At 47.4% G+C, this 26,565-nt stretch overlaps 1 protein-coding gene across 2 annotated transcripts; it reads right to left on the bottom strand.

Moving 5' to 3' along the window:
- Positions 1-273: 273 nt before the first annotated feature.
- Positions 274-25,173, bottom strand: TMEM184B (transmembrane protein 184B). 2 transcript variants are annotated; one of them, XM_042889681.1, is made up of 10 exons: positions 25,114-25,173; positions 15,459-15,719; positions 12,705-12,870; positions 9,490-9,580; positions 8,876-8,951; positions 6,092-6,183; positions 5,648-5,817; positions 4,706-4,900; positions 3,813-3,836; positions 274-2,813 (listed from the first exon to the last, which is right to left on the bottom strand). In XM_042889681.1, exons 2-10 carry the CDS (start codon positions 15,657-15,659, stop codon positions 2,572-2,574), a joined length of 1,257 nt encoding a protein of 418 aa, XP_042745615.1. In that variant the 5' UTR covers positions 15,660-15,719; positions 25,114-25,173; the 3' UTR covers positions 274-2,571. The 2 variants fall into 2 exon arrangements, with proteins under 2 accessions (XP_042745615.1, XP_042745616.1); XM_042889682.1 differs by lacking the exon at positions 3,813-3,836.
- Between the last annotated feature and the right edge of the window lie 1,392 nt (positions 25,174-26,565).

Raw genomic sequence — 26,565 nt, 5'->3', positions numbered from 1 at the left:
GTTTGGTCTTTCTTGAACTTCTAGAGCTGTCTTGGGAGACCATAACGCTGTGTACAATGACCTGAAAGGAGGTACTAGTTAGGTGGGGTTGGCCTCTTCTCCCAGGCAACAGCAACAGGAGAAGAGGTGATGGCCTTGGTGATGGCCTTAAGTTGTGCCAGGAGAGATTCAGGTTGGGTACCGGGGAAAATTTCTCTCTGAAAGCACGGTGCTGCATTGGAAGCATCGCAAACCCAAAATTGGTTCAGAGAAGTCACACAGAGGCAGCTGAAGTACAATCTATATTATCTCTATATTTTTATTTGTCGTCATATTTGCTCATTTCTGCAGAGTATAACTTCACAAAGACCAAAATAGAGAGAGCGGCTTGTCGCTGAGCTCACATCAGTTAAACACAATAGGTACAAAACTAGGTGGCTCTGTCTTATTTATCATACTTTTTTTTTTTCCTTTTCAGTTGTTTATATACAAAGAACTACTCTACATGGAAAAAATAATAAACAAATCCCGTGGGTATGTTACATGGTAGACAAAAAGGAAGGGCGAGGAGGGAAAGAGAGTGAGCAGCTCTGAGGACCTACTCCTGGCCTCAGGCTACCACAAGCAGAACTGCTTGAGAGAGCAAGAGATGCAATCGGTCTCAAGCTCTGGGTCTTCAGGTTAGGGATTTGCTCCTCCAAACCAGAGTGTCTTCAGAGCCGATCCTTGTCCTGGTGCTGGCCTATTGCAGGGGAGTGCAGGAAGCTCAGAGATGGTTTTGCTTAGTGTTATAAAAATATATATATAAAATTATAATGCATGGCAGCTGGCTGTTATCTGGGCGCTAGCTCTTCTCCAGGCTTCTCCAAAGGCAGCTAGTGCAACAGAGTTATACTTTAAACCTCTACATACAGGGAGCTTTGAGAATATCCAGATCCTATGCACAGCATATAGATGCAGCATACGTTTTAAAATCATGTTTAGAAAATGCTTCCCCAAGCCTGGAGTATCTTCAGGCTCAACAGGGCAATTTCTGAGATTTCAGATCTCGGCCATCCAATGCAACAAATGCTGGGGATGAGCATTGGTTAAGTGACACTGGGACATCATCGAGGCCTGCAAATGCAATGGAAGGGAGGAAGGGATTTTGTCCTCTAAAAGAGAGGGGAAATTTAAAATAAATATCCCACGCTAAAAAACCTATTAATCAAAGCCACAGAAGATGGAGAGAAAGCTCAAACTTCAGTCCTGCTTTCCAAGTGGCTTACGGGATGAGGAGTTTTATACCAAGCCCACAAAAAGCCTGGTAGATAGTATCTATGTGCCTACTGAAGCAGTTAGGAAAAGCAGGAGCCAACTTCCTGGTGTTGCAGGGCGTGCTGCTCCTGACCTGGTAGCAGTGCTGAGGAAACAAGGAGCTCTTTGCTCACCATCGCTTGTGTGAGGAACAGAATGAACAAGTGCAGCGATCAGGATACAGGAAGAAAGGTGAACTCTGGGCAGTACATCAGACCCTGCTTCTTCTAGCAGAGCAACAAGGGGCAATCTGGAAAGGTTCTTCCCTTCCCAGATACTCCAGTCAAAGGGCAAAACTTGTGCAGCTTGCAGGGGAGGCAACCTGCAAGACACCTGGGCTGGGACCTGCACTGACAGCTGCTGGTACAATCCACAACTCTGAGAGAGGCAGCACTGTTGGTAGGGGGCAGGGAACAAGAGGAAAGAACATCTTAGTGTTCACAAATGCTCCTTTCCCCAAGAGTGATGAAAGAGCCAGAGCTGTACGGACTTCTACCACCTGTCACAGTCAGTCAATGCTGGTTAGCAGGAGACAGATGCTCCAGGCAGCATCTTGCCCCAGGAACGCAGGGGAGATCACCTGGTGATAGAAAACTCTGCCCTTGTGAGATAATAATTCCAGCCCTGCTGAGCTCCAGCAGGCAGCTTTGACAGGAACAGAGAGGGCAGAACAAGATGACAGTCCTGCTCTCTTCCCCTACACTCACTCAAATATAGGCCCTCACAAGCAGCGCTTAAGAGGGGTGAGAGAAGATGTTCCATACTAAATATTCACTGCAATGGCTACAGAGGGTCCAATCTCCAGTCTGGCCCTCAGGAATGCTTATCACTGCATCCTAATCCCATTTCCCAAGGATCACAGAGACATTAGTACCGGGGAGCTGGGGGTACAAGCTGTGCCTACATCAATCATTCAGGAAGAGGAATTCAAAGCAGTCAGGTCGTCCAGTTGAAAACAAAACATTTCTGGCCACGATTCCAGGCTCTGGCCAGTCACACGCCACATCAAGCTGAGCAGGTGTGGGAGGCAGAGCCCCAGACAGTGGAACTTTGCTTCAGTTAATTCCAGTCAATTGCTGCTGTAAGGAATGGGCTTGAGAAGCAAGTCTTGGCCATTCCCCTAATTCCATTCCACTCGTTGCGTCTGTACCCACAAAAGCTAATGGGAAATGCCCACTTCTGCAATCTGCACTAAGAGGTGATATGACTTGCTTGTTTCTGCTTCAATAAATTAAAAAAAGAAATTAAAAGCAACAAAGGAGGGAAAACGATAGCTTGTGCTGGCAGTTTTCCCTCCTAGAACTCATCATCAGAGCTCAGCAAGAGGGTCTTCTCATTGTCACGGGCCCCCGAGCAGCTGTGGGAGCGTGAGATGACGTGACTGCCATTGCGCCAGGGGGGGCCGTGCTCCAGCGTTGACTGCTGGGTGTACTGCTGGTAGGCTGGGGAGAAGTTGTGGATCGCATCTTGGACGATGTCATGGGGGTTCATGGTCTCCTTGAGGCTGCTGGAGATGCTCTTCATGGGAGCACAACGACCTGTTGGGGTGTGACAGGGAGGAAGAGGTGAAGAGTATCACTGCTTTCTCCCATATGCCTTAACATGAAGGGAAGAACAGGGAACATGCGCTCCTAGGTCCTGCAGAAATTACTTTACAGAATTCCTTAAGCAGCAGCTGAAGAAATGCCACACAAATAAACGGTGCCAAGTTTTATCAGGAGTGCTCCCAAAGTCTGAGCGAATCCACCTCAGCAGCAAATAGGGGCCATGAGAATGGGATGTACAGCAACAACCTCCCCATGTATGACCTGAGCTGGCTCAGGGGTGTGACAGAGACAGCCAGGTAAGGAGGTGCTTCTGTAAAGGCTTTTGGAAGTATAAAAGCTCAAGAAACTTCTAAAAATGTCAAAGAAATGGTATTTGCCATTCCCACTCACTGGAAATGGGTGGCATAAAAGCACCCACAGGAAAGAAATCATAAAAGGGGAGAGGAGAACACAGGAAATAAAGGAGGGGAACGGGCAGTACAAGGCAGAACCACAGCTGGAGGGTGTCACAGCAAAGGATGCAGCAGTTGAAGCCAGTCCCAACCAAGTGCTAGGCATTTTTCTAGGAGCTGCCATTTCCCCCAGCCTCTAAGTTCCGCTTCCAGCATGGGCCTCTGGCTCTGCTCAGCTCTGAGGATGAGCTCTCTCAGCGACCAAGGCATGCTGATTAGCTGTAGCATTCATGAGAGAAGGGAAACTGGCTGAGAGGGAGCAAACCAGCTCCTTTGAGAGCCTGCTCAGTTTTTCAGGGAGAAATGTTTCATACAGGCCCAACACGAATGCTCTAACGATGTGTTACGCCACTGTCAAGGGCTCTTTTACAGTGTATCCAGACAACCCTAAAGCAGCTGTGTGAGGCAGTCAGATTACAGATCTCCAGGAAGGGGAGCAAGGGACAGGGCAGGTAGCAGGCAGGCTGGGAACCAGGACAGAACAGCATATCCCAGTTAAAACCAACTGAGACAAACACACAGAGCATGCTGCACCTACCGTATGGCCCATATGATGGAACGGCTGCATCAGGGACCAGTGGCCAAAGCAAGGGAGAGAAAAAAGGGGGAGGGGAGAGATGGAGAGACAGAGAGAAAAAGAGAGAGGAAATAACAAGAACTGAACAAGACCCACCACCGCATCATCCCCATTGTACAGGACAGCAATCTACCCCTTCATCACACACAGGTCTCACCTCTCCTAGCTCTAGCCACTGCTCTTTCTAAACCTCTGGGGGCAGCTGGGATGGAGGGATTATCTACATGAACACTTCCCCAGGGCTGCTGTCTTCCTGCAGCTCAGCGCAGACTCCCATCCACCCCTAACAGGAAGGAATACCTTTATTTGGGGAACCAAAAGCCCCATTTCCCCAACAACTTCCACCTCTATCTTCCCCAGAATAAGATTTCTAACAGCTCCACCTTCAAAATCATTACAAGAAGATCCTCCTCCTCCAGGCAAAACATATTGCTAAAGCACAGCCTCATCCTCCTGCGCTGGAGTCAAAACAGAGCCTGTTTCAGGCCTTGTCCCTCCTGCCTCCAGACTATTGCACAATCCGGAGCAATGGAGTTCCCCTTTGGGGAGAGAGGAAGAAGGACAAACCCACTCTATTGAAAGGATGCAACTTCATGCCACCCTGGAGGTCTGCAACAAGCTATCATGGGTGGCATACTAGGGAACTGAAAAGGGAACAATGCAATTCAGGAAAGGTTTCTGGCCTGCCGAACTGTTGCACAACGCATCGGCTCAGACACCACGGAGGAGGGGATGTGATGTTTTTCAAGCATGTAGGTTGAGAGTCATATCAATGTGCTGGATCCCAGAGGGATCAGTCTCCACCCAGTCTTGCTACCAAGCAGACAGGCCATGTGCACTGGCATTTTTCTTACCTTGTGCATCAAGTCTCTTGTCCGCATACACCTTGTATGTGAAGGCATGGCGCAAGGCAATGGCTGCAAAGAACATCTCCACACAAATGATGAAGTCCTGATATCCAGCAGCTACCGTGCCTTCACCCACAGACACGTTGGCAGAGTGGATTTTGGGGATGGCACCACACTTTTCCAAGATGGCCAGAAGCATCCCTAAACAAAGGAATAACCTCACGTAAACGTGCAACAGAAGCGTGACACTCAGTTGTAAGAAGGATATTTTCCCCTGTCCATATACCAGGTGGCTGAAGAATTCCAGAGAAGACAGAAAGCTTGTGACCAGATGGCTCAACATGATAAACTAGACAGCTTATTAGTCTGTCTATGCACAGGGAGGATGGGCCAAACTCCAACAGCCTAAATTCCATCTAAGTTCATACTCAATTAGCCTTTGAAGTGCAACTCGGTAAACCAAAGTAGGGCACTGAATAGGGAAATGCTTACAACCTGTTAGTAAGAAGCATTAAGCTGAGGTGGAATTTAGCCTCTCTGATGTGGCGTCTGCATCATGATGTGTACATATTCTGAATGTCCTTCACAAACATCAATATGTAGTAGTGTTTCTGCAGCAGCACACGTTGCATTCAGCTAGCACAAGAATCACAGATAAGCCACTACAGTTTTGTATACAGAGCACTAAAAAGATTTTTAGATGTGCCACTTTAATCAATAAAATGCAGCACGCAGATAAAACCTCGGCACCTCACGCTTTATGATTGAAATGCAAATCAGCTCTCCCTAGAAAAAGCAAGAAAAGGTTACAAAACAAATACAACAATAAAAAAAAACGAAAAAGCAGACAGACATTTGGACTATTAATCATCCGCTCTATCAATTCGAGCATCTGAGTCCCTGCACAGAGCTCTTTGTGGCTATAAAGTGAAGGGAAAAGCAGCTCACCTTGCCAGAAGGAGAGGAAGATGACAGATTTCACCATGAAGAACTTGAGGACTGGGCTGTAGGGACTCAGAAGCTCACGTGTGGCAAAGTAGAAAAGGAAGAGGGCATACAGTGCCAGGCTGACAGAGATGTTGTAGATGATCGTCACGTAGAGGTAGCCGCTGGTTACACTGAAGAGAGCAAACATACAAACACCTGAAAGCCCTGAAAGCCCTTTCCCTTTGCCACCATCACTGGGGAGCACCAGGACTCTAATTTCCTTCCTGCCTCACTGTCCCATTCTCTCCCCCAAACTAGAGCAGAAGAAAACCTGAAACCAGCAGGCTTACCTCTGCCCTCTCCTCTCACGTACAAATTCAGTTTATGTACATCCCCCCACATCTTTTCCCAAGGCTCAGCAGAGAAAGGGAAACTGAAACCTCCATTCTAGCCAAAAATACTTACTCAAAGTCACCATCCTGGTATTTGTCAAAGGCCTGAAGGATGACCGTGCTGATTGCCATGAGGGGCTTCACCACACAGAATTGCAGGGTAGCCTACAGGAATAAGAGAAGGGGAATGAGAAGGCAGGAGGTGAAAGAGGCCACCATTCAAACAAGCATCTAGTGGACAGTGACCTGCCATGCAAGGCAATGCAATCCAGCCCCAACAAGGAGTCTGACACTTGCTAATCAATTGTGCTTGAGGACTGAAGCACCCAAGAGGAGACAGGAGATTCAGAGGAAGTATGTGTGCTATTTGCTTGTACAGGATGGAAAGACTCTAAGGCACTTGGGATCTGCTCTATCCATAGGCACTACAGGTATAAAGCACAGCTTCCAAGAGGAACTCTCTCTCAAAGCCAGCACAACCTCCATCCTTCTGGAAAGAGGGAAGTCGAACGCTGAGGTCTTAAAAGAGCACAGGGTCACGAACCTAAAAGATCACTTGTATCTCCCCAAAGAAGGCTGGAACAGCCTGGGCAGGTGCTGACCTGCATGCATGCAGGGAGGACTGTGCACAGAAAGAAGGCAAAACCAAAGAGGAATGATTGCTCTGGATACAATGCAATTTGTTAGTGGTCATAAGACTTCAAGGAGATTAAAAACCCCAGCACATGCCAGTTAGTGAGTCACTGTAAAGATGTGAACTGGAAAAGGTCAGGCTAATTGGTAAACAGCTCTGTCCTCTGAGCTTCCCCTCCTTCCAATCTGCAGATGGCTTAACCATTTCTCTGCAATCCAAACCATCGTGTTTTATTTTTAGATGCTTCCCCAGAAGATGCTATGGCATACGGGAAGCACGTGGATTGTGTGTGACCCAGCTGTGAGGGTCACCAGACACAGATCCAGCTAACAACCTCGATGGGGACAATTTTTAAGGAAATGATCTGTCCAGATTTTACATCACAGCCACCAACAAACCAGCAGACTGCTGCAGGATCTCAGGCAATGTGTGCAGACCGACTGACCCCCACCAGGCACCTGTCTGAGAACAGCTTGGGGTGGAGAGAGGGGATGGAAAGGAGTGGTTGCAGTACACAGACACCCTCACGACTAAAGGGACTGGGAAAAGCAGAAAATACAGGTGGAGGAGGTGGGAGGCAGCACTAGAGATGCTGAGGGCCAGAGTAAGATGGGCAAGGTGCTTGTTCCAGCACACTTCTCTTCCTGATTATCACACTGGTGGGATCCTGCATAGATTAGCATTGAGATCTGCTCTGTGTCCCTCTCCTCTCCAGGAATTTGCCTTGGAAGATCTCACTCACCAATCCTGGAAGTCTAGAAGTACCAGAAAGTGAGTCTTGGTGTCAAAAACCTCTCACCAAGGCAACATGTAAGCTTGAGCCAAGAAGCACGGAAGTACTTAGCACATCACTTTGCAAGACACTTCACTCACAGCCCCCACAGCAGAGTTGGCTGTATGCAAAGGGCTGGCCTGACTAGAAGAACTGCTGCCAGATAACAGCAAAGCAAGAGCAAAATGTCCACCTAAGCCAGAGTTAACAAATAAGCTAAAGATTTGCAGAAGCCAGCAAAATGCCTAAGAAAAAGTGCTTCTAATTTTCATTGTAGTGGGGGAAAAAAAAAACCCAAACTTTCCAAACACACTCATGTGCAACCCACATTGATACTTGCCAGAGGCTGCAGGACATGAGAAACAAGAAGTTTAAGGGAAATTCTCCCTTCAGCACTCCTTCATCTTGATGGGTGTAATGCCTTCTTATGACATGTTTAAAAGGCAAATGTTAACATTATTAGAAGCAAAAAGATTAGCTAATGCGTGGGATCAAAATGGGGTGTACAAATGAAGAGCAACAAGAGAAGCAGCATACAGGGAACAGTTCAGGGAAGAAAACAAGGAAGGCATGAGAGCAGAATACAAAACAGGCAAACAGTACATAGAAAAGAAAGATGTGTTCCTTTCATAAAGGCCAATCTGGATGTTACTATGAGCCTGCATTGTACCTTTGATGTTTCTCCATGCTGCTAAGACATAGATGATGGGGGCACAATGTGGAGAAGAAGGAAGGGCAGAGATCTAGCCCCAGAGATTGAAATGACAGTGAACTGAGTCCTTTCAAAGCATCAGACGTGCTTCATGTTGTCTCCAGAGAAACCTCGTGTGATAATTTTGGTCAGTGAACAAGGCCTTAAAACTCACCTGCTGTTTCAAGGCAGCCAGAGGTGACTGACCTGATGAGCAGACAAGGGCTATATCATGGTTTAGATCTCTCTTGTTCCCTCCCCCTCAACATACCCAATTCAGCAGACAGACATGGTGAGCAATACTTGGTTCCTCCTAAAAATCACTGTATTGTGCTTAACCTCCACCCCCTCCTCTACTCCTAGCCATGACAGTAGCACTGTCAGTACAGACAGTAGCATGGATTTGGGAGGTTGTTACACAACTATTGGGTGTCTGCAACACAACACAGCCATCAATTTCTCAAAGCTGGGACCTCTGTAATCCCAAAACGGAAGAGGAAATCCCAGTGCTAACATCAGATCCAGGAGATAAACCCTGTCTTTTGCTAGGCCTTCTTAATTTGGGGTTAAGTAGAAAATGTTAACGCATCTCAAAAAAAAAAAAAAACCAACACTGTCTCAGCAGCCTGTCTCAAAATCATGTTATAAATCCTCTAAAAGGAACACACACCTCAAAGTTCAGCAGCAAAAAGGCAACACTGCCACCTTGCCACACAATTCATTCAATTCTGGAGGACAGCACAGCTCCTTCAGCTCATACCTGTTTGCAGAACCTCAGGAATCCAATTGAATAGGTCTTTCCCCACAGGCAGCAAGTCCCATATACGCAGCTGGACCTGAAAGAACCAACAACAGATTGCAAGGATTAGAAGCCAGATCTGGGCCTGAGCACAAGATTTCTACTCTCTCTGCCTGCCTCCTCTGTAGCAGTCACAGGACTATGATTTCTCCAGTCATGACTACAGTTACAATCACAGCCTCTTTCAGAGACATATTTAGAACAACATTCTGACTTCATACTCCAAACTTTTTTACAATTTATTTTAAGCTGAGCAGCAGGGAAAAAAGCAGACCCCAAAGGAAGCGCGCACAACCAACGGAAGAGAGGGAAGATAGAGAGGAGGAGAAAGGAAGATAAGGAACAAAGGAGCAGGCAGGTGTTCAGAAAAGCTGTGAATCAATCCAACGAGCCTAAGAGGACACGATCAGCTTGACCTGTCTTGCAGCAAGATAATGGTAAATCATCACTAGCCATCCTGCCCAGACCCAGCAGGCATTTGCCACCTAACATAGTTTTTAGGGACAGGGATAGACACACAGTAGACTGGCACAGAAGGATTAGCACACTGTGCTGCAAGCAGAATAAATACTCACTCGATTGGTTTCCCTCTGATCTCAGACATAATGGAGCTCTCCCCTCCCAAGTACTCATAGCAGAGGCTGAGAAAGTTGTATATTACAAAGGCTGCAAAGACATCAATGAGAGTAAAATGACAACCAACATCAAAACAGGTGCAAGGACCGAAAGCAGGCAACAGACCAAACATCAGCAGGGACTGCTTATGCAGCATCTTTCCTCTTAAAGCACTCCAGTTTGTTTTCACTGCATTTAACTCCCTACCTCAGCATTCACAAGACTGTCTGAACTGGAGTTTGGCCAAGGTCCCAGGCCAGATCTACTCCTCATGCCAAAAGGGTCACAGGACCATTTAAAACTGTGGTCAGCCTGTTTTACTTGGCAGCTGTAAGATGTCACTCTTTGCATAGTTCCTGTGCATTATTCCAGGACATTACACTAATATTAAATCATATGGAAAAGTTATTTCTGATTCATCAACCATATCTCCTACTTTTGCCCTTTGAAGTGATGAGCACTATCTCCGAAGTGATGCACTGTAGACCTAAAAGTTGGAGAAAGTGTTTCCACCAATGAGTGAAACTTTGTTTTCATGTCTGGTGGATATTTTCTACAAACAGGCTTTGTGCCTCATTTCCTCAGAAAGCTGAAACTTCTTGTGTACTCACTTCTGTCCTGCCTCCCTCAGCAAGTTGGTACAGATGAGGAAGAGCCTTCTCAGACTGATCACTAATACTCTGCTTCACTTCAATTCTTCTCAATGCTCAGCTGAGCTGATACACATAAAACGAGATGAAGACACAGTGGAGAGGACTCTTATCATAATTACTGACCCGTTTCCTTTTCAAGGGATCCAAAACCATTTAACTGTGCATGAAGTCAGCTTCCACAAGTCTTGGCTGCCACTCTCTTCACTTCTCATAATCACTATTGGATCAGACAACACTTCTCTCAACTTTATTTTCTATGATATTCCATTCCAAGACATTCCCCAGAATGCCATTACTAAAATCCTGGTTTGGGCCTCTGGCACTGACATAATACAAAACCAAAACAATTTGGGATGGAAATGGAAGTCTCAAGGGACCTTGGAATAAGAACAGAAGCCTAATATACTGTGCTGAGAACCTGACCTCACCAAGTAACCAGTTATTAGACCTCAAGTCTATTTTACCACCTGGAAGAACTTCCACAGTTCACTGCCAGCACGGACTCTAATTTGTTCTACAAGCATCCAAGCTGTGTCCTAGAAAAGAGGTAACTCAACACTGCCCAAAATGCTCAGCCTCCAAACATTATATTAATGGCTTCTAGATGTGCCTAGCTGGCAAGAATGCCGCAGCACATAAAAGCTTGTGGTATACCTGCTTCCACTTATGTAACTGGGAAATTGCTATTCCATCTGTAATCTTAGTTACTGACCAGAGTTAGGTATGTTCACAGTGCAATGACTCTAAAAAGCCATAATTAGGAAAGAAAACACCAAACATGGAAAAGTTATTTAAATAACTGCGGTAAGCTCTTTTGCCTGCAATTTTCCTGCAGCTTGGGTGACAGCTCCAACCACTCAGAGGAAGAAAAGCAGAGCTTTTCCTATTACCCTCCAGTGACCCCTGCCCTCTGATGTGGTCATTACAATACCAGCTGCCCATTCCACAGAAGAGGAAATAAACAAAAAGTTGAGGTGGGAGAAGAATCTGCCCCTCCACCCCAAAAAGAAACAAATGCTAATTATCAAAGCTAACTGCAGTAGCAAAACAACTGTTCTCCCATTCCTGATCTGCATTCACCAGATGTATTCACATCACTGGTGTAACAAAAAAAAAATCTACTCATGTCAGTGATACTGCTTTCTGTACAAACCTGGTTGCTGGAGTCACATGGAAAGAACACCAAACCACGCTCTTCCTAACACACACTAAGAAATGAAGCCCATAAATGGCCCAAGATAGATGTCAGAATGTATCAGAAGGGTCTTCTGCGATTCCCTAACAGAGTTTTCTAACCCAACAGTTCCCAACATAGAGTCTTTGTAAAAAAAAAATAATAAGTGAGGAGGAGAATGGCAAAGGGAGGAGAGAACAAAGAGACAGCTTCAAAGCAGTCCCCACAGAAAGCAATGGAGAACTTGGTGGCTGAATGTGCTTTCACCTCTACCTGCAGTCCCTTCACACAGCACAACATGCCGAGGAAATCGGTGAGCTCTGGAGCGTGGGCTGCCTCCTGAGCAGAGGCTCTGATGTTTGCAAACTCCCTGTGCAAGGCAGAGGGATAATGGCTGTTGCTAGGAGAGGAGTTTTGCAGCACAGCAGGCTTCCTGCTAGACCTACACATGCACACAGGGTGGGGAAGTAGGGAGGAACAACAAAAAAAAAGAAAACAACAGGCCCAAACAAAGCTGCCTTCTGAATTGTGTGCACACGTTTGCCATCTGCTGCTGCTGCTGTGTCTCAGGGCACTGACATGGATGTGAAGGAGGGCCACTGGTCCTTTGAGCTGATTAACTTGTTCGTGGTCAGGGGCACCTCTCTGCAATGCAGATCTCACTAAAACGATTTAATGCAGGTATGGTAATAAACTGCCCTCAAAAGCATGCTGCCAGAATGCATTCTCTCCTGTGGGTGGGCAGAAGGTTCTTTTTTGGATGAGATAGATGTTTAGATAGTGTTTATTGCAGAGTAACTGTTTTTCTCACATAAAACGTTAGTGGTATCATCTGCAGCTGACGACCAAAAATGAAAGCATCACTAACTCATCCTCTCCTGCAGGACTACGAAGCATTTCACCCCTCAATAACACCAGCACACGGAGGCTGTGCCATCACACAAGGGGCCATAAGGTGAGACAACAGGAATACTTCACTAGCAAACAGTTCAAAGCAAGCATCTGGTTACTAAGGGCTGTTCTAAGAGCTAGGAACCAATCAATCCCTTGCTTTAAGCACCCGCATTTTTTGCTTTATACCTTCCTGAAGCAAAGAACCAGGAAAAATCCCAAACTTTGTGTCTGCAGAACACAAGAGGGAAAGCTCAATGTATCTTGTTGTGCTCCAAGTCCAGGAATTGACGAGGTGTCATTTTTCAACCACTGAGCAAGCCCTGGTCAACCAAACAGCCATAAGACTGCATCTCAGCAGAAGATGTAGATGCATCTCCTTGTTCCCAACCAGCAGCAACAGTTCTCTCATGGTAGAGACTTCCCACCTCCCCCACTGTGTCTGAGCCCTCCTTACCTTCATAGCAGTCCCGCACTGTGCCAAAGTAAACATAGTACTGGTCATTGGTGAAGAACAGGAGACTGAGCCATGAGTCGAAAGCGTAAATGGGCACAATGAAGAGGATCCGAACGATGTAGCGCTGTTCATTTGGGCAGCTATAGCAGCGAAGGTGCATGTAGATCTGGGAAGATGGAGAGGGAAACCAGGGTCAGCAGCATGCGCAGTTGAGAGGAGGAAGTGGAACTGGCGAGCCAAGTGGGAAAACAAATCCAGTAAAACAACTCTTGGTTGTCTAAAGAAACCTCAAGGTGATAAGCATTAACAAAAATGCTGTTATCTTATGGCATTCATACAGCATCCCTTAGTTCGTGGAGAAAGGACAGGAGGAGGAAAACGAAGCGGAAGCATTTCTAACTTAGCTTCTCGTCGGGAGTGATCACACCATTATTATCATCACCTTTCCCTTCTTCTTTTGTTCATCATTTTTTTTCCTGTTGCCAATCTCACGTTCCTCTTATCCTCTTTTAAGCACCTAAGATTGACAACACTGCAGGTTCCTTTTCTCTGAACAGAGAAGCACACTCTCACAGTGAACACGCTCACTCTCCAGGCAGTTTTGGATGTTTTTAAGACTTTCACCTGAAACAACCTGCGAGTGCCCTTCGCAACAGCGCAGAGGCAACGAGCCACAGCCCATCTGCTCAAAAACTGCCACGCAGCACATCTGTGACAGCATGGCCACGAAGCCTCAGCCACCAAGGGAGCACCGTGCCAAGCACTGGGCTGCGCTCCAAGGACGCACACAGCCACACCACTCACTTTGCCTGGCTGCCTATGCACATGCCAATCCCCCCAAAGTCATAGGCTGAGGGCAGTTCAATGTCCTTACCCTCCTCATTCTCACTGCCCACAGTTTTTTGGCCATTCCTAAATCCCACAACGAAGCTGCATTTTTCACAAGACACTCACCTGGTGGAAAAGTTATTCAGAATCACAGAATCATTAAGGTTGGAATAGACCACTAAGGTCATCTGGTCTAAACATCAACCTATCCCCACCACACCCACCAAACCATGTCTCTGTGCTGCATCTACATGTATCCTGGCAACCTCCAGGGTTGGTGACTCCACCACAGGCATACTCTGAAGATGAGCACCACTCCTGGAATGGCCTAATAGCACAGCAGGAGCTTCAGCTTGTGTTGCAGGTACTCTACAGGCCATGGAGGCAGCAGAGGGCACGTTCTCCAGAGGCCAGGCCTTTGCACAGCAACCCTAATCAAGCTGCTGGAATTAATAGCACCTTGTTTGTTATGTATCTGCCTCATGACTGGCTGATTTGGCTGCCTGCAGTAACACAAGCATTTGTTTGCAGCTTCGCCCTCCAAATGGGTGTGCACATGATATGGATGTGCTGTGCAGATTCTACGGGGTCTAATAAAGCACACGTTGATGACCTCATTTTCCTCTTGTGAGGGAGAGGAAGTTAACTCCTTTCATATCTCTCTGCCTCTTGGCCAGGTTCAGTCAGAAGGGTTCAAAATACATTTCTTCCCTCTCCCCAGCCCGCAAGGATTTCCCAAAAACCTCATTTCCTGTCAAGAACAGGTTGAAAATAAACTGATGCTAACTTAGTGATATTTTTTCCTTGTGACAATCCCAGTGACACACCTCACCCAGCACAGAGACAGCTGATACCCGGGTTCACATGACTCCAAGCTTTGCCCTTGGGATGTCACAAGAGCCCTGCAATCCATGTGCCTACGAGAGCACTTTAGACAGGAACTGCTTTCCTGCAACAGGACAACAGCATGCTTCAGTCAACAGAGTCTCTCCAGCACTGAACCTGGAGCCATTTTTTCTTTAGAGAAGGGCATCAATGCCTAACTACACAACGCTACACTGCACAGTAAAGATTTTCTTCCTACCCTTGGTAGGTGATCAATTTCTGCCCCGAAACAGGAAGACCCACAGCACTTGCAGTTGTTACCCAAGCTGGTGAAACTGCAGGTGTTACTCTTTCTTATTCATCAGTGACTAATCCACTTTTGAGCTTCACTACCCCCTGTACGCCATCAACAGGCTGTAGTTTCCTAGGCCTCAGTCATCACTCTGGAATCTATTGACCAACAGGTACAAAGCACAGGTTGATAAATAACAGGGCTTGTGTTTCCCCACTGTTTTTCAGTTCACATGACAACCGCATAAGAGAGAGGTACAGAACAGGATGAAGCATTCGAGTTGTTCTGGCTCCCAGGGCACCTACCCTGAAATGAGGGGAGGGGAGAAAAATTAAAACAAAATGTTTCCTGCTACTCCTTTCCGCAGCAGAGTTCAGCCTGGGGAATCCATTGGCACAGTAGATCAAAGGGAGGTATGTCAAACAACAGATGACCAGGATCATTTAGCTAGCAGCTGACACAACAACAAAATGGCTAGCTACAGCTACAGGACCTGGGAAAGGAAAGCTTGAGAGAATGCACCTTTCTGCAAACTCTCAAGAGAAGGCCAAATGTTCTGCACCTGCTGGCTGTAAAGAGTTCGTTTCCTCACCAGTCAGACTACAGAACCTGGGCAGAAAAAGGCCTTCATACAAAAGCTTGACCAGCATAAGTAATGCATCAGAACCCCAAAAAAGAGGTCCTCGTACCGCTTCAGAGTCCACAGCCCTCCATAACATAGCTGTACCTGGCAGAGATTTGCAAAGTATCACGTATTCCACCATGCGGGGAAAGGGAGAGAGTCAGAAATAGCAGTGACAGGGTTTTACCTGATGGCAGGTGATGAGCAAAGCTGTCCATACAAAGAAACCTGAGATGGCCTGAGCAGCAGTGGTCATAAGGAATATCGGTTGCTCCACAGCTGTGGGGCTGCCATCCTCTGGCAACCAGGAGAAATTGGGAGCCACAGCTGGCGTGGTGGCAGCTGACCCCAGTCTGGGGGCTGCGGTGACATCACTCATCACCATCATGGTGCCTTTCAGTGTGAGGATCCACCTGGGATTGCCGAAGAACTGCCCGAGAGTCAGGACCTGCCATGAAAGAGAAGCAACAGCAACTGAACTCAGCTGGAAGGACTTGGGAGCACAACAGTAACAGTGCTTTGCCTGCTCATGCTTTATGAACAGCACCTAGTAAGCCTGCCTCTGCCACCCCTTATATACAATACAACAGACCACACGGTACTCAGGAACCTGTTTTCCACTCACAACACAGCTGTCATCCCCCACCTGCAACAAGAACATGTAAGAACAAGATGAGCACCACATTCACAAGGCAAGGAGGGCAGGAAAGCATCCCCATCCCTTCCACAAGCAATCCCTACCTCTCCTAATGCCATTCTGAAAGCAACATGCAGCCCAAAGAGCTTGCGTTGGAAGGATATACACTGAAAGCTCTCCTGGCTAGGAGAAAGAGCATGAAAGTGATGCTTTTATCAAACACCATATGGCATGGTATACTTAGTCAGCCTATCACTAACTCTGATAACTTAGCATCATTTTCTCCGTGATGTGAATTTAGCCTGATTGGTGTTTAAAAGCCAGCTGACCCATGAAAACACACCCAGAACAACGCATATATGCAAGATTACAAAGCAGCATTACCTATGGGTGAAAAGCTGCTCTCATTCAATGGAACAAATTCTTACAGGTCCAAGTTCTAAAGCAGCTATTATTTTCAGTTTGGTCATAAGGAGGCTCTAATGTGACCTCTGGGTTGGAGGAAGATAATCCACTTAAACCAAGATCACAAGCAGACTGCCATTGGCTCTTTGAACCGTAAGAGCTGCTTTTGCTGTCGTCGTAGCAAAGACACTATTACCAAGGGAAACAGCATCATATTGCCTCCTGACAACCTCCTAATAATTTTAGGCATGCCCTTTTTTTTAAGAGTGCACAACTGCTGTGGTTTAATTCGTAAGATAATTGTCAAATTTGGTTTTCTTAGCTCTTCCCAGTCACTCCAAAATATTCCTGTTCTAAGTTCCAGATTTCCATAGCTGCACATAAAGTTGCAGGAGGGGCAGGACGTGGAGCTCCACTCTTATTCAAGCCACACCAACAGCGCAGCCCCAAATACAACACTGGGCACATCGTCAGAACAGGGAACTGAAAGGGAATAGCTCTGCTTCTCTGCACTTCCCTCTTTTACAAGAAGCTGAAACAGCAACAAGGGTTAAGCATTCAGAAGCAAGGGCGTTTGCAAGTTCAGATTGTATACATAACCTTAATACTGCCCTCTTGTGATTGTACACCAACTGTCTTTAATTGAATTATTATGCACTGTTCCTTGCTTAATCCCCTTTAATTCACAGTCATTGCAACCAGTAACTCTTTCCAGCACTGTGTTTGAAACAAAACATGCACGGTTTCTTCAGTGGGACTCTACTTCTGTTCCCCTGCCCCAACCCACTGATCTGAGAGCACCCCTTATCCTCAGGGCATCCTCAGGACACATTTGCATGGGTCAGCACTACTTCTTGATTATAACCTTCAGCTCATTCCCCTTCCTAGTGAAACACGAAGGAAAGCTGCATTCCTGAACATCCAAAATTAACACGCATGTCCAAATTATCCCTTCTAATCAGGGTAGTGAGGCACTGGCACAGGTTGCCCAAAGTAATAGTGGATGCCCCGTCCCTGGACACATCCAGGGCCAGGCTGGAGGGGCTCTCAGCACCTGATCTACCTGTAAGTATCCCTCTTCACTGCAGGAGAGTTGCACTAGATGACTTTAAAGGCCCATTCCAACTCAAATGATTCTGTGATTCTGTAAGAGGACACCCACCTCCACCACAGCATCACCCCTACCACACCACCTGCTTCCCGTAGTGCCTGGGGAAAAGGTCCAACACCTACAAAGCTATCTCCAGTTCTCCTGCATTTTCCCCTTTCTTCCACTCTGCCACGACAGTTAGGCAGCAGCCCTGCTCTGGTCAGCCTACTGGATGTAATCTCTTTCTGTGTGCTCCTCCCAGCTGGCTCTATCTTTGCTGTTGTTTCTCATGCATTTTAAGCTACACGGGACAACCATCTTTTTGTTCTCTGCCCACAGAGCTCCCAGTACTGTGAGGTACCGATCCAATGACATTACCATATGGCAAATTATAGGGGCATTTAGAAACCTACATCAATTCATTTTGTATTGCACTGGGAATCCGACGCATTATAAGTTTCATAGGAGAGAATAATAAAATCTGGAAAATACCTTTAGGATCATCTAGCTCAATCAGCCATCACCACCAGCCACCAATCAGCCCATCACCACCATGCCCACTAACCACGTCCCTCAGTGCCACATAACCTTCACAGAATCACGGAATGGCCAGGGTTGGAAGGGACCTCAAGGATCATGAATCTCCAACCCCCTGCCACATGCAGGGCCATCAACCTCCCCATTTAATACTAGACCAGGCTGCCCAGGGCCCCATCCGGTTTTGCCCACGGTACCCACATGAGCAAGCCCAAGTGGCCATAAAGCCTTGCTCACTGCCCCAGGTGGGAGAGGGCAACTCAACTCCCTGCTCCCAGACTTAAGCCTTCAGTTCCTTGAGAAGTCTCTGGAAGAATTCCTCGTTATTCTATCACATCCTGTTTTCTCCTCCAGGTCATTGCTTCCATTTATAAGGGACAGTAAAGTTACTTGCACCCTTACTCCCCCCTCTCTGGATTTCCCTCTGAAGCTTTCCCATCTCCAACTTACTACCTTGCTCCCCCCGGAGGTAACCTGCAATACAACACATTGTAAAGGAGCAGGAGAATGCGTAACCAGGAAAAGCACTGTGTGCTGGAAACTGGACCGTACTCGGAAAGTCTGTCTGGGTAGAATTATAAAGGTTCTCTAAGATCATCCAGTCTGCCAACCCTTCCCCACCATGCCCACTAACCATGTCCCTCAGCGCCACATCCACATGGTTCTGGAACACCTCCAGTAAACACCTCTGGACCTCCAGTAAAGAGGTCCACACTTTAGGAGTACCAGACTCTGCTCTCAGAGTGAGAAAAAGAAACAACAAAAAAAAAGAAAACCATGGGCTAATTATACAAGATAGCTATCCTGGGATGCCAAACAGCATTACCAAGACCCTTACAGGGAAGGGGCTCCATGCTGCACAAGAGCGGTTCTGCCGCTCGCTGGCTGCGCCCATAAGGCCCACGGCCACAGGAGAACAGCAGCGCAGTTGTTCTCCATCAGAAACAGATTGCCATCCCTGTGTCTTTTGGAAACAGAGACCTTCTGTCCCTAACACTAACACGGCAGCTTCTTCCACCAAAAATAAACTCGGAACAGTAAACAGAAGGAATCTGGCGCAAGTGGAAACAAAAAAAACTTCATTTTTGGCTTGCATCAACGCATGGAAAATGTTAGCAGTGAGGAGGAGCTGTTTCTACATCAAGATAAACAGCCATAAATACACCAAGCCCACTCCTGACACTGTACAAGAGAAGGGAAGTGGTGCTTGCAGCACTGGGTCCCCAAATTCCTGCATGCTCTGAAGTGCAGTACAGCTGACAGTGGGACACCAGGAGTGAATGGCAGCGCTCCGAAGCTGCTCCCTGCCATCTGCAAACACAATCTGCGCTTTTAAAATAGATCATCTCCTCTGAGGCTGAAAGTATTTCATTTCTGAACTGCTGAGAGAGCAAAGAACAATACACAAAGCTATCCCGGGAAAGAGCCTTAACCGCTCAGCCTCCGTCTGTTATACTGGACAAGCTAAGAAACAAACCCAACCTGGCTGCAAGGCCCTCCTGGATGGCTGTGAGGTGAGGAGCTGCTCCTCCTTACACCTGACCCCACACTTACCATTGTGCAGATTGATTTCAAGTCAGAACTTTCTGCTTTTATTAGACCACGGGGAAAAAGCTTGGCATCAGTGAAGCAGGAGCTTTGCGGTTTTCACAATGTCCCCTACATTTGGAAGGAGTACAAGAATGCATGACAAAATGGTTCGAGGTTTATTTTAGACTATTTTAATTATAAGAATGCCCAGAATTGCCAACTGGGATCGGCTCCTTCCATTGTGCCAGGTATATACTGCAAATTTGTAATTGATTTAACTTCTTTTCAACCCCCAAAGGCACAGCATAGCCAGCTGATCTAACAAAGGGTAGAGAAAGCAAGAAGGAAGGCAGGACTAAACAATGCCACAGAGTGCCAGAGCCCCTGGTGCAGATCAAACCAGTGATAGCAATAAAAGAAAATCAAATGCTTTTGAATTTATTACATCTTAAATTGCTTTTGCTTTCTGGGGTGGCATCTACTATAGTTAGCTACAAGACATAAAAAGGCCTCAACGGTGTGTTTTTAAGCTCTCCAATCACACTCCTGAAACAATCTGTGAGCTAAGTATGCGACCAGCCATGCAATTTCAACTAGTGTGACTTATTTACATGTTACTACACACACCTGACAAAACCTTCATAACCTCAAGCTCCTGAAAGTTGCTAAGCATCACATACCTCGTACCCATGCATGTAACACCATCCTGACATGAGCCGTGCTGCGCTCAGCTAGGAGAGGGATGTGCTGTTCATACTGAGAGAAGAGCAGCAGTGAGGTCAAATCAGCATGTGGGGAGCAGCAGAAGGCAGGTGCTGGAGCTGGGCATCCAGGAAGGCTCTGGTTGTCCAGGTAAAGGTGCACCTACCCTGTGCCATATCTAAGAGACAATCCCACACCTGAGTACAAGCAGGAGTGTACAGCACACACACACACACACAACTTTCAGCAAGCCTGTGCAACTTCTTCTCTCGTTTTAAGAGAATCACAGAATATCCTGAATTGGAAAGGCCCCAGGAAGGATAACTGAGTCCAGATTCAGGCTGCTCCTAGCTCCTACCACCCCTCCATTTAGCTAACCCACCCTAACGCAGTGCTGCTTCCCCTCCACAGCACCCATTTAAAACTCAGAATCAACAACAAAACCCTTTTACCCCGAGCCGCCACTCTTCTTTCCAGAGTTTTTTTCTGCTCTATTAATTTCTGTTGTCTCGCTGTACTCATGCAGCCCTCCCCCCCTCTCCACCCTCCTCCTCTTTTTTTCTTTTTTAGCTGATTGACCCACATTGTAATAGGTCAGCATCCAACATCCAGTCCCTTTTTCGGAAGGAGACAGGCAGAAGAGAGAAAAGAGGAGAGAGGAGAGGAGAAGGGATGCTCTCATCCTTCCAATTGCCCTTTGAGACTAGGGCCATGCACTGCATCCCTTTGCCATGTTTCTCACAGCTCTGCTTCACATCAACCAGTCCAGCCCTCTGCTCCCAGGAGAGAAACATATGAAGACTAGAGATACGTTCTGCAATTGGCAAAGGGGAAAGAGGCAGCGAGAGAAAGGATGTGTTGCAAACACTTGCTTCCGGTGCCACAGAGGAAGTTTGCCTTTCATCTCCCAAAATCTCAAGAACAAAGTCAAATCAGAACTTATGCCACCACTGCTTGCCTTCATCCTTCCCCATTTCAAAGTGCTGAGGTACAAAAGACGAGTCTTGACACTGCTACAGGGTATACAGTTACTCTGTGAAGCATCACTACTCTGGTTTTGTCCCAGGTACATTCTTCTTGTCCCCTGTTACTCCACCAAGAAAAACAAAGATTCAACAGATCAGACTTCTAAAAGCAGAAATAGGAGCTCTGTATTCCTGGACTCCCAGGTGAGGAGGAAGAGCTCCTTCCCACAGAAAGAGGCAAAGCCCTATATAAGGAGAGAACCCAGACACAACATTTCCTTTACACAGAAGTTACCTCTGGAAGCTCAGAAGCAGAAAGTGATCTCTAGGGAAAGAAACCAACCTGATGCCAAAAGCACAGTGAGTAGAAACAGGAGTGGGAACACCCTTGCCTGGCCTCTTCTGAAGGCTGCTACAAAACAGTATTTTTCAACAGTCACCACCATTAGCCACATGTCTTCAGCAGTGATGACCAAGAGCCTGCATGATGCACTCATAAAAACCTGCACCAACTGAGGTGACCCACTGTTTCACAGCTGCCATGATGGCAATGCTGCTAGGAAAATGTTGCCCACGCAGCCCATCTTTCATCAGCACAAACAGATGGAAGTCTGAACTATATGGCGGGCGCTGCACATCAGACCAGCCAAGACATGGCAGTGTGCTCCACAGTCTTTAAACAGGCATGGAGCCTGGCATTATGGTGTTGCAAGAGAAAGGTTGTCTTCTTCTCTGGTTAACTCTGCAAGTTTGAGCTTTCTGCTCAGTCAGTGTCGTGATGTAGTGATCAGAGCTCATGGTTTGTCTGGGTTCCAGAAAATTCAGCAGGATCTCCCCTCTCCTATCCCAAAAGACAGTGCACAGTGCACACTACTTTACCACCGAGGGCCACATCTTCAGCTCCATACACAGCTCCCTGGTTGCAATCTGACGATTTGCACAAACGAGCTGATTGAGACACCTGATGTGATATGCATGGCTGTCACCACTGCTGAAATGTACCACTTACCACCACACTGTGCTCACGTCCACTGTTTGGTCACATCAGTGTTCAGCAAGCATCAATGAGCGTCGAGAGGTGCCATTTTTTCCACATGGAGGAATTTAGTGACACACCTCTGCTTCATAGGTACTTCCACATCAGACACCGTTTGGTCAGATTGCCCCTCTGCTGCCCTCTGTCACATAGCAACAAAACGTAACAAAATACTGATGGGAAGGTTCAAACTTCACATTCACCTCTGATGTCATGGGCCAACATCATAAAACAGGAGGCATTACTTCCAGAGCAGCCCTTGTCTATGAATAACGCCTTAAAGCTCTGCCATAAAATCAGTGCCATCACAGAGATAATGGAACAGGGGAGAGTCTGAAAGTCAGCCTGAGAGGGGCCACTCCCAGCTGTCTTAGAGCAATTAGCTGCCAGCATCTTCACCCAACTCTAACCACTCTTCCCCAACAAAACAGCCACAAAGGGATGAGATACGGTGTGCCATTAAGAGAAGAACTCTCTTCCATCTCATTTTAAGTGACCTGGAGAGAGAAAGGTACTTTCATCACTACTGCTTAGGCTGTATGTGTGCTGGAGATGAGCAGACAACTGCAGGCTCCCGAGCTATCAGCTCTGCGGCGTCTGATATCATCACGGCATGTTTTACAGCCTTGGGAAGGAACAGTGGCATGGCAAGGTCAACTTTTAAGGCATTACTTCATCTCATCTCCTTCTCAAGGCTTCATTGCCACTCTAGGTAACGTGTGGCATTTTCTTTGCTGAACCACAGAGGGCTTTGTTTTTGTTTTGCCACATACTGTATAAGGCGCCAGATGCACGACACAGCCAAGGAGGGAAGAATGCTTTCAGTTTAGAAAAGGCAAGCTGAAACTGTGATGCCATCTCTCTCTGCTCCTGGTCACTCTCCATTATCCAGTGTCCTCAAACAGCTGATCCTTCCAGTGTAACCAGAATCCCACACACTGTGGCTGTAAGATGATAACAGCAGCATCTCCATCCTTTCAATCCAGAGACAGACTTGAGGATGGGGAGACAAATATGCACTTACCCAATGGGTTAAGTGACATTCAGTGCTGCAGGTAGAACACGTAAGGTATTTCCTTCTAGAATTTCCTGTAAATTATGTCCCTTGGGGGCTTTAAGGATCTGGTGACACCCAGGTGCAGCAAGGCTCCTGGGCAGCTTGCCCACATGCTGCATTTTCCCTGAAAATGGTTTGTTCTGTTGCATTCCCAGATATTTCACTTACACTATCACAAACAAAAAACCCCTCAGAGGCTGAGCTGATTGTCAAAGACCAGAGACAACCTTGCTGGGAGCAAGTTCTTATCCTCAGGAGGAGGATGGCTAGCAAGAGAGGCTCCTGGAAGGTGGTTAGAGCTCACAGCCTTCACTGAAAATATTTCACCTCCAAAAACACCCTGAGGGTTGCTGTGCTGAAAACATGAACATGAACAGTTGCTCCCCCCTAAATTAGTTCACAATAAAAAAAAAAAAAGAAAAAACACTTTCAAAAGATGCTTCCAGTCTAAGCAGTATCATATTTTACAGTTACTTTAACTGAGTGTTTTAATTCTCCTTATCACTTTCAAACAGCCTTCAGAGCCCTGCATGTTCTGGGAGGATGTAACATCTTGGCAACAAACTGTTCTCCTTCCACAAGAAAGCAAACCCCAGAGAGTTTGGGAAGAAGTAAGAACAGCACATACACCACTTCTGGACCATAGTGTTAAGTACTTAAAAGCTCCTCCACTGGACCAGAGTGGACACACAAGCATCCCATACTCCTGAGGACACCTGAAGCAGACAGCTTCATCATCATCATCATCATCGCACCACTCCTTTAAGCCCTAGTGTTTAGTGTCAGTAGCATCCTGAAAATGTGAATTTCCCCAAACTACTGCACAAATACAAATCTTCAATATAATGGATCTGAACAGCAGGAATGTATCTAAAGAGATTTCTGGTCCCTTTTAGGAAGAATGCTTAGCTCTTGGACTCCAGGAGAAATTCCAGCAACACAAGTTCAGCGGAATAGGTAACTACTGTGTCAAACAAAAGTCAAGTCTTTGTTAGCAGGATGTATGCTCGGTTAAAGTTTCATTGATTGTTGCCTACTTAGAACAGAATAGGAAACAGACATTCCATAGAGTTATTAAATGGTTTGAACTGAAAGGGACCTCAAACCCCACCCAGCCACACACCATCAGCTTAGGCTGCCCAAGGCCCCATCCAACCTGGCCTTGAACCTCCAGGGATGGAGCACCACAGTTTCTCAGGACAAAACATTTCTATTTCCTCTGCAGATGCTGTTCTGCCACTGATCACCTCTTATCTTTTTCTCTTCAGCACTTCTCCAGGAGGAAGCCTGTCTTCTTCAACGATTACTTCCAACCGAGCTCCACACGTGGCAAGAACGTTTCCAAACTTTCTTCACAATGCTCTCTCCTTTGCTATCTCCTCTCCATCTCCCGCATCTCTTCCTCCCCTTCCGACAGCTTCACCACCTTCCAAGGAGCTTTCACAAAGCCGTCTGAAACCCACTCCATCCCTTTTCCCGGATTACCACTCACCAGAACCCAGCGACACGCACAAGCGTCCCCATCCCTTCAGCCTGCCAAGCCTGAATCACTCCTTACAGGACGACCACAACCTCCAGCAGGCTCCCAACCCACACGCGATACAGGAACGCACTGACAGCCTCCCCGTACACCTACACAGCACCCACGGAGCAGGGCAGATCCCCGCACAGCCCCACGCGAGGCGACACAGGAAGGTGACACCCAGCAGCAGCGCGGGGGCTGCGTGTCCGTGTGGGCAGCACCGCACTGAGGGGAGTGAGCGGCGTGGGGCGCACAGGCCCCACAAGGCCCCGCAGTTGGCAGAGGCCGCCTCAGCGAGGGGGCTGCTGGTTCCCTCGAGCACCCCACGGTACCGCCACCCTCCTCCCCCGGCCCGGCTTACCTGCGGGCGGGGCTAGGCTCGGCCCGGCCCGGCGCTGGGCTCGGGCCCTGCCCCGCTGCCCCGCGGGCGGGCGCCGGCAGCGGCGCTGGGGCAGGCGGGCGCGCGCGGCTCTCACCAGCCCATGGCGACGCCGGGCCCTCCCCGCTCGGCCCTCCCCACCTGCGCATGCGCCGTCCCTAGAGAAGGAGTCGGAGGAGGAGTCGGAGAAGGAGGTGGTGGCGGGGCGCGGGGAGATGACGTCACCGCCCCGCTCTTAAAAGGGCAGCGCGGCCCAACGACGCTGCTCCTTCGCGGCTTGTTTTCAGGTTGAAACGCGAAAAGCGCAAATCCCAAATTCCTCTGCTTTATACCAAGGGAAGGGTCCCGGCCTGCTGCCCTTCAGCGATCAACTCGGATCCCCTAGAAGCGATGCCCCGCATTGCATTTCAGTGCCTATCCTGAGGCACGACGATTTATTTTTAGTTCCATTTTTCCAGTAATTGCACACTCACAACCGTTCCTGGAAGTCAGAACACGGTGGGCTGCACGGCAGCGCTTCCCTGGGCCCAGGCCCTGCTATGAGAAGGAGGCAGCACAGATGCTGGTGTCACTTTATCATTTTCTACTTTATTACTTCAAATTAACAACCACGATAAAGCTCAAAAAAGTCCAATATTTACACAGGAAAAAAGTACAAAATCCCCCCCAAAGTTCTTCAGGTTTTTTTTTTTGTTTGTTTTTTTAAATTACAAAGTAATAAAAAGTTTCGCTCTTTAATTAAAAAAAAAAAAAAAAAAAAAAAAGAGAGAGACAGAGGGGTAAATAAATTAGGAAAAAAAAACAAAAAAACAACAGGGAGGAAAAACGAAGCGTTAAATAGAAAGGATAAAAACGAACGAACGAAAAGACTACCCCACCCCCCCGCCCTGCCCACAACCCACGGGCCCCACACTCCAGTGACAGTGTGTCTGCTACAGGCCACAGGTCGCAGTGGTCAGCGCTGTGTTTCAGAGCCCCCAAGCGCCACGGGGCAGCTCGAGTATTCCTAAATTATAGTTAAAAACAACTAAAGTGGGGGGGGAGGGGAAGGGAAGGGGTTGTGCATGGAGGGTGGATCTCACCGGGGCTGCCGGAGGGAAGGAGAGAGCAAGAGCCACCGCTCCGTGAGTTTCTGGGTAGCCCTCTCTTCTCCTCACACTCTCTCCGAGGAATTAAAACAAGTTTAATTACAAATTAAAAAAATAAAATAAAATAGAAAAACACGCACAGCCAGACAAAAAGAGACCCCGCTGCAGGGATGGGAAGTGGGTTCTCATCTCCCTGTACTTCGGCTCTGGGTGTCTTGGCATGGAGAGCCACTTGGAACCAAGACGCAGAGAAGCCATCAAGGAAAGGAAGCCCAAGTCAGCGATGAGGCCGTTGCCACCATTCCCCTCACAGCTTAGAATGTGTTTAATGCTTGAGAAAATAAAT

This window comes from Lagopus leucura, unplaced genomic scaffold (genome assembly GCF_019238085.1).
Source record: "Lagopus leucura isolate 7727_CA_CO unplaced genomic scaffold, USGS_WTPT01 Super-Scaffold_100159, whole genome shotgun sequence".
Taxonomy (NCBI): domain Eukaryota; kingdom Metazoa; phylum Chordata; class Aves; order Galliformes; family Phasianidae; genus Lagopus; species Lagopus leucura.
Note: the sequence above shows the minus strand (reverse complement) of the source record. Positions and strands in the feature narration are given on the sequence as shown.